The 12655-nt window shown below is 45.4% G+C and overlaps 3 protein-coding genes across 8 annotated transcripts; 1 reads left to right on the top strand and 2 right to left on the bottom strand.

Moving 5' to 3' along the window:
* Positions 1-270: 270 nt before the first annotated feature.
* Positions 271-6326, bottom strand: unk (unk zinc finger). Its single transcript, XM_086138961.1, has 15 exons — positions 6079-6326; positions 5472-5681; positions 4401-4577; positions 4199-4329; positions 3996-4131; positions 3799-3916; positions 3639-3723; positions 3275-3561; positions 3126-3194; positions 2722-2905; positions 2526-2627; positions 2240-2425; positions 1990-2171; positions 1637-1897; positions 271-1444 (listed from the first exon to the last, which is right to left on the bottom strand). The coding sequence occupies exons 1-15, from the start codon at positions 6225-6227 to the stop codon at positions 1280-1282; spliced, it is 2442 nt and encodes an 813-aa protein (XP_085995087.1). The 5' UTR covers positions 6228-6326; the 3' UTR covers positions 271-1279.
* Positions 6327-6707: 381 nt separating this feature from the next.
* LOC147189611 (histone H3.3A) lies at positions 6708-8658 on the top strand. Its single transcript, XM_086138969.1, has 4 exons — positions 6708-6869; positions 7585-7722; positions 7814-7967; positions 8048-8658. The coding sequence occupies exons 2-4, from the start codon at positions 7595-7597 to the stop codon at positions 8174-8176; spliced, it is 411 nt and encodes a 136-aa protein (XP_085995095.1). The 5' UTR covers positions 6708-6869; positions 7585-7594; the 3' UTR covers positions 8177-8658.
* A 33-nt stretch (positions 8659-8691) lies between these two features.
* Positions 8692-12614, bottom strand: LOC147189610 (uncharacterized). 6 transcript variants are annotated; one of them, XR_015104129.1, is made up of 16 exons: positions 12323-12610; positions 12136-12246; positions 11698-11773; positions 11446-11602; positions 10923-10968; positions 10755-10813; positions 10631-10666; positions 10496-10548; positions 10245-10377; positions 10027-10095; positions 9722-9939; positions 9582-9627; positions 9439-9504; positions 9292-9351; positions 8825-9217; positions 8692-8755 (listed from the first exon to the last, which is right to left on the bottom strand). XR_015104129.1 is itself a non-coding variant. In XM_086138962.1 (16 exons), the coding sequence occupies exons 1-16, from the start codon at positions 12426-12428 to the stop codon at positions 8721-8723; spliced, it is 1530 nt and encodes a 509-aa protein (XP_085995088.1). In that variant the 5' UTR covers positions 12429-12609; the 3' UTR covers positions 8692-8720. The 6 variants fall into 6 exon arrangements, 4 of the variants coding, with proteins under 4 accessions (XP_085995088.1, XP_085995090.1, XP_085995092.1 ...); XM_086138962.1 differs by having other exon boundaries at positions 8692-8928; positions 9132-9217; positions 12323-12609; XM_086138964.1 differs by lacking the exon at positions 10027-10095 and having other exon boundaries at positions 8825-8928; positions 9132-9217; positions 12323-12605.
* Between the last annotated feature and the right edge of the window lie 41 nt (positions 12615-12655).

Genomic DNA, 12655 nt, shown 5'->3' with positions numbered 1-12655 from the left:
AAAATAATGAAAACAACAAATTCAGTATATAAACAACACCTGCACTAATTCCTGTCGGCCTCCTTTGGCTATAGCTAGATATATTGTACAATTTATATGGATGAGACGAAATATGCCCTTTAGGGTTTATATCACATCACCTTACTAAGACTCATGATTTGGTTAACATCTCAAAATGTTGCCGTTTTGCCTTGTCATCCATACATTGAGACAGTCTCACATTGATGTGGACAGAAATGATGTCAAAAACGTATAAAAATCTGCACATGATTCATAAGTTAGCATTTATGAAATTTGTTAGCCATTACAAAAAAAATTTTTAATGCTAAATGCTTTTTTTTTTTTTGTGACATGCCACGGCAATGCATTTTGAAATCCCCGCCGGCAACTCTGATGATTGACGGCGCTGCAAAAATAGTCACTTGATTAGGTACACTTGTATCATACAGTGCAATCCGGCAGTGTTACTTTATATATTACATTATTTGCATGGGGCCGAGCAATTCTGCACTTCTGGCGACTTCAACTTTCACAATCAATTCCTTTTGTCAGTCACAACCGAGTAAGGATTGTTTTCGATTTGGGCAGTGCCGGTTATTTCTCATTACAAGCACGTGTCGTGTACCTGAAGCGGCCACATTTCGTTCTGAAGCAGAGTCTTAAAAAAAGAAGTCAAATATGCTAATTGATGTTAATTATCACATCAAGATTACAGTAGGTGTAAAAAACAGCCGTGCTGGTCATGAGCGATCGGATGAAAATATGCTGTTGTTCCCATTGGTAAAACTGAAAATTATTCTCTGAATTACTCACACGAATGGCTGATTAACCACAAGCACAATGAAGCCTTGTATTTGAAATTTGGGAACTGGTCATCCGTTATTCATTGAAAAATATTGTGCTCAGGCCATAGCCATGTCTAATGCAGAAATATTGCTTTGGGGCCAAGGAACTAACTGTTGACATGAGGGGACAAGCTTCATTTAATCAGGCCATAGCCTTGTCCAATAGAAAAAAAGTTGCTCGAGGCAACTACAAATCTTTTTGGGTGGATGTCAACACGCATGGATTTTTGCTATTTGAGGCAGCGCCTGTTCACTGTACCCCATGAAATGATCGTCTGTCGGGAATCGTCGTGTATTCGCGTTGCAATAAAGAGTTAAAAAGAACCCCGACAAAGTCTGGAATGGTGTCAAAGATCCATGGCTGGTGGTCGTGGAATCAAGACTGACTAATGTGGAATCGCCGATGTGTGCGGTGTTCTGACTGGTCCGAAGTGTCAGGAGAGCTGCTGCTGCTTCTGCTCCAGTGTTTGTTCAGGACAGCGAGGGCACTCTGTAGAGGTGGAGCAGCTCTCGCAACGTAGTCCATGGCCGCATGGCAGCGAGACGGCGCCCTGCTCTCCACACGACACACAGCACTGCCTCTGCTTCTTGTACACCACCTTGGGACAACACAAAGAGACTCTTAAGTCAAGGAATATGACATCCACTCAAAACAAAAACACATCGCATGATGCCGAACCTTATTTCGAAAACAAATAATGACCTGTGAATGATGATTGATACATTTCGCAAGCCGCACAAAAAAGCTTCAGTATGGCTGTTGGGTGTGTCATAGGTGAGGTATTTATTACCTGCTCCACAGTGTGTAAACAGCTGCAGAGTTGCGCTTGCAGACTGAGGATGGATTCCAAGGGAAGTCTGTGTAGCATCTGCAGCTGGTGCAACGATAGATGGGGATTGTCTCCGCTCCTCAGGGTCTCCAGCGCCTCCTCCAGGAGAGAAGATTGTCTCTGTGCCTCCTCCTCAGCCTGCCTGATTCTCTCGGCCTCCATAGCCAACCGCCCCGCGTGGGCGCGTGAGTCCTCAGCGTCTGCTTTCAGCGTGGCCCACGACTGCAGGAGAGTGTCGATCAAAGGTACATATATTGACAATATACTGTATATTTTTCCAAAACAAATCCAGCTTTAGAAGCCCCGTTACCTACCTGAGCTGTGTGTCTCCAGCTGTGTCCCCACTGCTTCAGCGCCCTGTGAGCCTCCTCGAGCTCCTGTTTGAGCCTGGACGTCTCCGCACATGGGCCGGAGGGCATCAGGGCTGGGGGTGTGCCAGGGGAGCCCTGGCCTGACGGGAAGTGCTCCCAGATGTGACTGCTCATACCATTAAGACCTACAAAGCACAGATGAAATGCAGGGAGTGGAGATCACGTGAGCAGTCGGGTGAAGTTCCACACACACCTAAGGAGCTATGGGATGGGCCCAGGAAGGGGCTCTCTTGCTGTCCAGGTTGGGACAGCTGAGTGGAGAAGAATGGGGAAGCGCGTGGTCTGATTGGGGGGGACGGCGAGGGAGAGCTAAAAGGAGCAGGTGTGCTGAAGGATCCCGGGATGTTGACTGGGGCTGAGCTCTGAAGTCGGTTACCTCCTATAAAAACCAAAAAAAAAAGAGGGTTGAGCATATTGCGCTGAGCCACGTGCTGCTGCTTGGCAACAATCATTTCTTGTCGCAGATGTCACGCAATTACCGAGCCTCACTCCCACCCGCGGCAGACTTGAACTACTCTCCAAGCCCCTTTCCAACGCTGAAGTACCAAAATCATTCAGGTCGAGATCATCCAGCGCCGACTCTGCGACAAAGACGGCACCAGAGCAGCACAACAACTGTCAACCACACACAGACCCCCCCCCCCCCAAAAAAAAAATCTGCACATGTTGACTTACCAACAACAGACTCCACTGTCTCACTGGTGGGGTAGAAGGGCAAGGCGTTGGCATTCATGCCTGATGCGATGCCGGCCCCCGGGGGTCCGAGGGGCGCAGGGCTGGGTGGGGTCGCGGCCAGACTGGAGGGGATGCTGGATGACAGACTTAAAGGACTGCCTACTGGCAGAAACACCAGCAGATCCTGAAGGAGATATAATGTCATATTTTGGAAGAAAAAGAATATCAATCGTGTCTTTACAAAATGTGTTGGAACCTTAAATGGAACCTGGAGACAATTTACTTTTCGTTGTCTTTCAAATACAAACATTGTAGGTCAAATAACGTCACACAATGGATTGTGGTCAGCCTTTGAGGTTCAACTGTGTGTGTGCTATTGCAAAAACACGTGCCGGAAATTCTACCTGTTTACTGCTTTGCGCCGATGCCGCTTCTCTGCTGCGCTGCTCGAGGGCAAAACTCCTCTGTTTCGCCTGAAAGCACAACAAAAAATATGCCACCATTGCACACACAAAACACCCACTTTGCCCCGCCCCCTTTTCATTCATCTCACCTGATCCTCCCTCTCAAATCCAGGCGCCCTGCCATAGCCTCCCTCTCCCACCCAAGAGGACAACGGCTCAGCTGCTCCCCTCATGTCCTCGCAAAGACTCAGCACATTACCCAGGAGGCCTTGCTCCGCAACATGTGACCCGGCAGAGGGCGAGAAGGGGTCAGCCACCTGACCGAGCCCCTTATTGTGTCTTCTTGACTCAAACTCCTCTGCGGAGCCGGGATCTGGCGGACGGAGAGCTGGGGGGGATCTGGGTGAGGAGAAGGACTCCTCGAAGACAAATGCTTCTGGAATGCATTTAAAATTTGAAAGTAGATTAGTATATTTTTAAGAAACCCCTGGGTGATGTGTGGCGGCGACTTACTTTCAACGTGAGCAAAAGCACAAAAGGGTCCTCTGGGACAGCTGCCGCACTGCTGCATGTCATTGCACTTTGTGGACTTGTAGATCTGCGGATACGTTCGACGCCACTGTTATTGAGTTTGCGGTTTTCGCTCGAGGTAAGCTTTGATTTGGAGACAGACCTCGGGATGGAACTGCTGTTCCGTTCTCGTGTGGCAATACTGGCATCCCTCCGCGCACTCACATTTGCTCGGATCACCCCACTCCTCGCTCAGTTTCACCGCCGGACAAGGCAAAGCTCTGCGGGCGTAACCGGCGGGTGCCGTCATTTTCAAGCGGCTGAGAAAAGTCATCTTGTGGTATCGGGACTGAAGCGCACCTGTATTTGTGCTTATGCGGGCTGCGCCGCCTGTCTTTGCTGTTATGATAATACGGGCAGGCGTAACCCTGACGACACAGGCGAGGCGGCTTCTTGCACAGCTCGGTCTTGTAGTGGGACAACACATAGTTGTTATCTGAGGACACAAGAAATTGGTCAAATGAGGCGATATGAATTGATACCGATATTTCTGTTCGATATACCTTGCCAGCGTGGTTCCTCACTCAGAATCTTCTCTATGAGGGCCGTGCTCGCCGCCTGGCCCGACTGTCCGTCTCCTCCAGCTCCTTCTGACGGCCCGGCGCCACCTTGACACTCGATGACCTGCACTTCCCTGTGAAAAGTATACCGTGTGAACTCCAGTATCGCATTTAAGACGATCATTTAAACGTTAATGTTCCACACCTCACATCATACACAGGGCTGCGCAGGTCATGTGACCCATGCGCAAAGGCACAATGACAGCCGTTCTTGCTGCAGTGGCCTCTCGTATCCGTTTCGTGAATGCAAGACCCCGTCTTATAGTAGCGTAGGTGATACCTCCGTTCCGTGTCGCCAGCTGTCCGATGTAGAAATGCACATCTGGTGGGCGCAAAAAAGAAAAGTTTCAAATTTTTATATTTTTAGGGTGAGATGGGGGATGAATCGAAAAGTTGATCCCACACGAGGTCTAAAAACATGAGGGCAATTAGCACGGCAGTATAATGTGCTTTCAAAGGCATTTACATTCTTTTTGTCCCGTAATCACCACCTGTTGATTGCTTTGTAAAAAAAAAAAAAATAAATACACGAGAGTGACGGGCGATGTTCAGATGGTAATGCCCAGATGACGACTCGTCAGCTGCTATTTCTTTCACAATTGTCCTCATTTACAACAGCATTTCCTATCCTGAATAGCTCACGGATGCATTAGCAGATAGCTTAGGTCGTTGTGCGAGACAAAAAGGTTCTTTTCAGAGTTAGGAGTGAAACAAGAAAAACAGAAGCCTTGTTATTTTGATGAGAGCTGGCATTTTGCATCTAAAAAGCACATGCCCAAACTGTTCAGGTGCCTCTCAGCCCGTAAGTCAGGATGCACTGGAGTCTATCACTAACGTACATAAATGCACAAATTATAATGACAGTACTGTGAATACTAGGATTAAAAACACTTCTAAGACATCAATGTCAAATAATCAAATGAAAACCATTAAGTATGGCAGTTTCAGGGCATGCAATCTTGTGCCACTGGACGAAGGCATTACTACACCGCTGTACGCAAGCATGCAACAATGCTTTTTTTTTTGGGAGGGTGGCGGGGGGGGGGGGGGGGTTAATAACCTCGAAACGTCCTATGTCGCAACCTCCAGTAACCAACCTGCCTGGCATTTTGCATCGTGTTCGATGTTGCATAATAGTAAATGAACAAAATAATCAAGTTCCACTCTTAAAAACGGAACTCCAAACTGTTACAACGTGTTCTTGTTTTTCTCTTACTCATCTCCATCAGGACAGGTTCCAGTTCCCTCATCATATTTGGTACAATAAACATCTGGGCTGTAGTTGAATGTCCCGTCCCGTTTGCGCATGGGCCTGCGGCGCCGCTGGTTCAAGAAGTGCCAGTGGAAACAGGAAAAAGGCCGGTGTTGTGTACATTTATGCTGGACAAACAGGGGACACTGCTCCGTTCTGAACTCTTTTAGGTAGCTGCAAAAAGCAGAATTAAACACGACAGAAATTCATGTTTATAAAGCGATCAATCATTATCCAACAATACAGATGTATTCTCTATTCCCTACCTGTGTTTTCTGTTTTCTCTGGAGACTAACAATACAGATTTATTCTCTATTCCCTACCTGTGTTTTCTGGAGACTACATCTTTACAATTTCATGTTGCATAAAAGACTCATCACTCATTTACCAACAAATTGAATTAATTACAATTTTATCATGACTGAAAGATCTGGTTTATAGTCAAAAGAATCCCGTACTTACGAAGCCTCTTCCAAATTGACTTTATCGATTGTTCAGTCTGCGAACCCGATTGCACGTGAGTTTGTGTACATTTAGCTAGCTTATCGGCTAATAGACTACCATTACGTACGTGTAGTGTTGAGGTTTTTCGGGCTGAACGTTTAACACGGTTGCGGGAGATGTCGAGCCCCCGGCGGATGAAGACGACGAGGACGACGAATGACCCCCGGTAGTCGTCCCCGCTGAAGATAACGGGGACAGCGGGTGCGTTTTAGACATTTTAACGCTCGGAAAAGTCCCAACAATGAGCTTGTTTTTAGCAAAAGGAGCTAGCTCATTAGGTTAGCATAGAAATCCGCATTCTACTACGATGTGAGTTTGCGCGAGAATGGAGGAAGTAGTACAAATGCTGCATTCAATACATATTGGAATTGTTGGAATTCTGAGACTCATCCCTAAATCATATTGAAAATTAAGCAAGATGATATTTTAGATGAGAAAAGTAACGCTAGTGGTAATTTACTTGCATCAAATGACACGGTGATATGTCTTGAGTGAAGGAATTGTATTTCTCATGTCTTTGATGTCGGGAAGCAGGGCAGTGGGTAATGCAATTATTTATGTACAAGCCCGTGATTAATATCACACACCATTTTGAGAAAACGAGGAACTTATGAATACAAGAAATAATATCGTGCGGTAGCGCACCGTATCGATTTTGTTTGGCGCATCTCATTGGGTCGATCGTGTGGCCGTGATCCACACGTACCAACGGACATGAAAGTGTCTGTGCAATATGACGTCATGTCACACTATTAATACTTGGCCTCAAGCTTCCAACCAGCATTGATCGTTTTCAGGTGACCGAGACCTGCTGTCTCCGCAGTTCACTCGCCTCACAACAACAGCAACGTCACAAAGGTAAATAATTTGTACTTGGTTTTTATTCGTTTATTCTGCGAAAATGATTTCATTTCTTTCACGTGATGTAGACGATTGGTATCACAGTGTTGTTAGATTGACGTAGGGGGTGTCTTGTTATCCCCGACAAGGACAATGGGCTCGTTTATATTCCGTTTCGAAACTAAAACTGTTACCTATCGATCGTCCGTTCTGTCTCGTTGGTAAGATGGATGTAGTTACTAACCATTCATCTGTTATGAAAATACAATTTGTGTGCCGTTAATTACCGGTGAACTAACGTGCTATAAAATGTATTCCCAATGTCGAGTGGGGGTGAAATGAGAGCGAAAATGGCGAAGACGACAAACCGAGGCTGATGGCGGGCGGCCTCTTGTGAGCCAGACTACAGCCGGCTCTTTCTTTAGTAACGTGCCTATGTCTGAAATGATCTGTTACGTGATGACTTTTGGCGACTGTAGAATGAGTTTCGTCGACTTGAGAAGGCTCTGCTAACATGCTAAGTTTTATTTTAGTTGTGTCTGCTGTTTAGTGTGCGGACGCTAAAGGAGACACCTCCTAGTTGTTCGGCGGTAGGGGGATGGGCGCGTTGTTGTCGGCTAAGCTAAGCTAACATGTTGACGCGGCTCGCTAACCGCTTCGCGTGTTTTATTTTAGTTCCCGGGTGCGTGTACATTGGAGTCCTCCTTAATTCGCCTGCAATATTTTCTTCTAGGTAATACGCGATGGCTCGTACCAAGCAAACTGCCCGTAAATCCACCGGAGGAAAGGCGCCAAGGAAGCAGCTCGCCACCAAGGCAGCCAGGAAGAGTGCGCCCTCTACAGGAGGAGTGAAGAAGCCCCATCGCTACAGGTGGGTTTCAACGTTGACGCATGACGTCACCACGACACTTGCTATAAAAGTGATGGGAGGGGAAAAAAACCACATGCTTGCTTCTCCTCAGGCCGGGCACTGTGGCTCTGAGGGAAATTCGTCGCTACCAGAAGTCCACAGAGTTGCTCATCCGCAAGCTGCCGTTCCAGCGCCTGGTGAGAGAGATTGCCCAGGACTTCAAGACTGATCTCCGCTTCCAAAGTGCTGCCATCGGTGCTCTTCAGGTAAATATAAACAAAACTCGACCTGGATTGTATGCGGTTTATTTATTTGGAGCTAATATTATGCTGTTGATTCCCAATAGGAGGCCAGTGAAGCTTACCTGGTGGGTTTGTTTGAGGACACCAATCTGTGCGCCATCCACGCCAAGCGTGTCACCATCATGCCCAAAGACATCCAGCTGGCCCGTAGGATAAGGGGAGAAAGGGCCTAAACCTCTTGACAGTGGCGTGTCAAGACAAATAATCATATTTATCATACCTAACAATTTTTGTGGACTTTTATTTTGTATTATTTCTTGGGTATTGAGTTTACGACTTTTGTATCGTATTTTAGCCATCAACCATTCCACAACCTAATGGGTAGTTGTGTAGGAATATTTACCTGTTATGTGGATTGTTACTACATGTAATACATCACTGCCCCTCCCTTTAGTTTTTGTGGATCATGTCCTCCATCCATGATAGTGTCACAAAAAACCATGTTGGCACCGTTGACCGTTTCTGGCACAAAATGCAGCTTGCCCAGCAGATCATCTGTCTTTGACTACTGTTACACAACTCTTGGTGCAAGGAGCAGCCCTTATTTTTCTGGACTGCTTTTTACATGTTTTCCAACATTGAACAAAACCCTGGCAGCTACATTTTAATAATTGAGAATTGTCACGTCTTTCTATTAAAGTTCTTTATGAGTAGACATTCGTGTGCGTGTAATATATTGATGATGCACTTTTCGACTTTTGACTGTTTATTTACACATCATACAAACCACTCTGTATGTCTGAAACCGGTGGCTGCAAGAGAAACGTAACGCATCTTAAGTTTAATTCTGATTTCTGTGAAGTAGGCACCTATTGTCTTACCTATGCGGCAAATGATGTCGTCGCATTCCTTACTGCTGGCAGCTTTGAGCACCACACAGTTGTAGTTGGTCGGGGACCTGGATGGAATTTCTGCTGGTCTGTTTCTGAGAATGATATCAAGCATGTTTTTTTTTTTTCCCCTCTGTTTGATATCAGTGCAAGCGATTGTCAAATTAGTCTCGGTACATCTTTCAGCACTAAATCTATCCACCTGTTGCTGCTCAGCAGACCTATGTGGCATAAATCAACTCAGTTTGGGAAACTTTCACACCGGCATTCAAACATTTATAAACCATGTCATACTTACACAACACAGAAGCCCAATATCGTGTAATCTGGCTGAGGGTACCTCCCAACACACGATATATCTGGATAGTGATGTTGACACACCATCTACAGATGTTCATGATTCATTTTGAGAAAAAAAAAAGCTGAATCTTTGCAATAAATGCAGTGTGGAGACCCACCAGATTACTGCTGCTCTCTGTACACGTTACGTGCGTTTCCTGCAAATCTAAAAGCACTTCCTGGAAAACAAAGGACACTGTGTTTATATTTCAGTGGATGTGACGTATGGCCTTTAAGGGCCCCGGGCAAAGGAGCGGCGTCTTCACCTTGCTTGGCTGGTTTTGCTGCAACACGTGTGAAATTGCATGCGGCAACACCTTTTTGGTTCCAAACTAAAAATAGAACATATAAAAATATTTGTCACACTCAAAACGCCTCACTCATGAAAAAAAAAACAACAATGATTTACCACTCCAATGTTTTTGTCCCCCAAGAACTGGACAATGTACACAATCCTGCCAAGGAGAGACAAGGACGATCAATACGGCAGTTTTATCTCATGTACATTTTTTTTCTTTTGTATAAAATCTAGTTGCTGCACTGACTTGCCTTCCCTCCACGAGACATTGTGTTGGAGGTGGGGTTCTCTGGTCATTAGCAGCAGGCTGTTGACAGGGAGCAGGACCAAGTTGCAGCCACGGATTCTCTATCCTCAAAGCGCGCAGCAGTTTGACCAGAGGACGGTACACCGTTCCGTCCCGGGCTCGCCAACGCACAACACGGATGGACAGGAAGCAGCATTTCAGACGTGACAGAACCACACCTGCCTACCACAAAAAAGGAACAAGTTCTGGTGGTTTGCAATTATTGTTCATGAGACTGTTTGGAGCCACGTCGGGGTTAATGAATGGAACCTTGCTTCTTTGCCTTCCAGCGAGACGAGTGACAAGAACTGGTTTGGGGTTTTTGAAATATCCACGGGCCTTCAGTGGGGATTAAAACCCCCCAGAGATGGTGATTATTAAATGTATTAGTGTGCGGCTCACACTGTCATGTGGTGCCGAAAGGTGGCAATAAAGTGCCCTTCGAAATCTAGAAATGCACAAGAAGCATGAGTGAGGACTTTTCCAACCTGTCCGTTTCTGGAATTCCTCAAACAGATGCCATTGATCTCGTCAATGACGTCGCCGCGGCTGATAAACTGGTCAACATGCGCCTGGCCGCCAGATATCATGTCCAGGAGGAAGACGCGCCCGTTGAGGTAGCTTAACAAACAGATCGTGAGATGACAAATTTATGTTTCTCGCACCTATTAAAAAAAAAAAAATAATGCAATCAAAGAGGAAAAATAGACAGATGGAATTCAAAATAGACAATACAAACCTCAAGACCATTCCCACCTGTCGACACGGCACCACTTCATATATCTCACACACCTGGCAAAAAAAAAAAAAAAAAAGAACATAAGACTGTTTTGTGCATACGGTTTCAAAAATAATAAAGTGACTGGAAGGTTACCGGTAAAAGCCAGCTTTCATCCAAGAAACTACAATTCTGTACAAAGAGACATTTATGTAAGGAATCGTATTCATTCCGCCGCTTTGCTGTACAATCGAACTGGTCAAGAAAGAAAACAGCTGACCTCCATGTCCAGTTTGAACTCCATTTGCGAGAGAACCAAGAGCAGGGACATGAAAGGTTCTGCAAGAGGTGAACGCGTGACGTGTCATTCACATTTGACGACGGTATAACCCAATTTATTTTCTACAGCTTTGATTAGGCATCTGTATGAGGAAGTACAAACACTTACCTAAAAATTCTTCATTCCTGAGGATCGAGAAGGTTTCGCTGTACCACTGAAGGGAGACAAAATGATGTTAATTTTACCAGTTGTTTGACCGACCAACAAAAATTGTGGACAACAATATTCGATAACCACATTGTATGATAATCACAAGTTCAAATGCTAAATTTGAGACCGATGGGACTTCTCACGAGAAATTAAAAAGGTCAGACCTTGCAGCATTCAAGTCAAGAGTAAAAAAACAAAACAAAAAAAACCAAACAAACATGGCTGACGATCAAGTTAAACTAATATTTGTTTTGTTTGTGAATAGATTATTTTGCAGGCGTTCTGAGAAAATATTTTTGTAGTCCATGACTATTCGAGCAAACTCATCTCACCGCGTTCAGAGTCTGCATTTAACCTAACATGTGTTTTTTGAGAAATGGAGACCACAGCTATCACGATTTGATGGACAACAGAAACAATGAGATTTTTTTTCCGAATGGGATTTCTCGGGCGACTCTTCAAACAAAAAATTGCATCTGACCTCCAAGATTCTGGGGGTGTGCAGGAGGTGAGTGACCAACTGTGGCAGGGTCTTGCGGCTGAGAGCCAATCTGAGCAGGTAACGGCCTCGGCCCTGAGCTGAGATAAGCTTCCTGCAAGTTTTAGTTTGTTCCACAGCCCACGCCACACTACACAGCCTACAACAACAAAACCAAATCATCAAGGATTTTTTTTTTTTTTTTTTTTTTGGAAGTGCCTTCACATTCCACCTCTTCGATAAGAATGTTTATACCTGCCACATGTATCTTTGCGGGGGAGCTGCTCAAAACATTGCCAGTAGTCTCTATGAACCAGACTGAGGACTGGCTCTGGGGGGCGAAAAAGTGCACATACATTATGGAAATTCTGCCGTTATAAATAAGACGAAAAGACCAACATGAGACAAAAGTTCAGAATTTCAGGTCGTGTTGCACCTTTTGTTTGAAGCCGCCCACTTTTCAAGTGAGCAAAAAGTATTGGAATTTAGAACAGAACGTCAGTAGTTTAGTAGTGAAATGAAACCTGGAATTCTGAACTTTCGTCTCATACTCAGACACACGCATGCACGCACAAAGGCTGCAATTAAAAAAAAAACAAAAACAAAACACAATTCGGACCAATATAAGTGCATAAACGACCCCATTAAGATACCGGAGGAACATTTTAGCAGTACGAAAATAGAGGCACTAACGTTGTAGTCCTTTCCTGAGGACCAGCTCGAGAAGCTGGCAGCAAGAGGTGAGGTGAGGGCTGCTGTCCGTCACCGTCTGCCCATCATCAGATTGCAGGTTTAACAAGCACACTGGGAGCGAGTAGAAAAAATAACAATGATAGCACCACCTTTAGGATGATCCCGTGTTGTGAAAAGTGGTCGTTACCTTTGAGGGCGCTGAGAAGTGGATCTCTGGGTGCCATATTCGGATCAGCTGGGATCGAAGCTCCACTTCCGCGTCGTGCGTCCAACGAACCTTCCTCAGACTTCATTGACGCGCGCTCCAACGCCGTTTGATGTTCGATGACTATTTAAGAATCGCGAAGGACCTCAAAATTCTCGCAGTTTGAATTCGAAACGTTTTGTGCAATGTGGTGGTATCTTGCACACGTCGAAGGTGACAACGACGGCATGGTGCGTTCAAAGACTATTTTCAGTGGTGACAACCATAGCATGGTGCGTTCAAAGACTATTTTCAGTGGCGACAACCATAGCATGG

This window comes from Hippocampus guttulatus, chromosome 19 (assembly GCF_054856545.1).
Source record: "Hippocampus guttulatus isolate MCC_2025c chromosome 19, RoL_Hgut_1.0, whole genome shotgun sequence".
Lineage (NCBI taxonomy): Eukaryota > Metazoa > Chordata > Actinopteri > Syngnathiformes > Syngnathidae > Hippocampus > Hippocampus guttulatus.
Note: the sequence above shows the minus strand (reverse complement) of the source record. Positions and strands in the feature narration are given on the sequence as shown.

What these genes read in the sequence shown, in the direction of transcription:
- unk (XM_086138961.1), bottom strand. Translation starts at nt 6,227, where the DNA reads ATGTCTAAAACGCACCCGCTGTCCCCGTTATCTTCAGCGGGGACGACT. An exon ending in GATTTGAGAGGGAGGATCAG is followed by an intron (nt 3,195 to 3,274) that starts GTGAGATGAATG and finishes TTGTGCTTTCAG; the next exon opens with GCGAAACAGAGGAGTTTTGC. An exon ending in GCTGGAGACACACAGCTCAG is followed by an intron (nt 1,898 to 1,989) that starts GTAGGTAACGGG and finishes ACTCTCCTGCAG; the next exon opens with TCGTGGGCCACGCTGAAAGC.
- LOC147189610 (XM_086138962.1), bottom strand. Translation starts at nt 12,428, where the DNA reads ATGAAGTCTGAGGAAGGTTCGTTGGACGCACGACGCGGAAGTGGAGCT. An exon ending in AGTTCAAACTGGACATGGAG is followed by an intron (nt 10,667 to 10,754) that starts GTCAGCTGTTTT and finishes CTCTTTGTACAG; the next exon opens with AATTGTAGTTTCTTGGATGA. An exon ending in ATGAAAGCTGGCTTTTACCG is followed by an intron (nt 10,549 to 10,630) that starts GTAACCTTCCAG and finishes TTTTTTTGCCAG; the next exon opens with GTGTGTGAGATATATGAAGT.
- LOC147189611 (XM_086138969.1), top strand. Translation starts at nt 7,595, where the DNA reads ATGGCTCGTACCAAGCAAACTGCCCGTAAATCCACCGGAGGAAAGGCG. An exon ending in AAGAAGCCCCATCGCTACAG is followed by an intron (nt 7,723 to 7,813) that starts GTGGGTTTCAAC and finishes GCTTCTCCTCAG; the next exon opens with GCCGGGCACTGTGGCTCTGA. An exon ending in CTGCCATCGGTGCTCTTCAG is followed by an intron (nt 7,968 to 8,047) that starts GTAAATATAAAC and finishes GATTCCCAATAG; the next exon opens with GAGGCCAGTGAAGCTTACCT.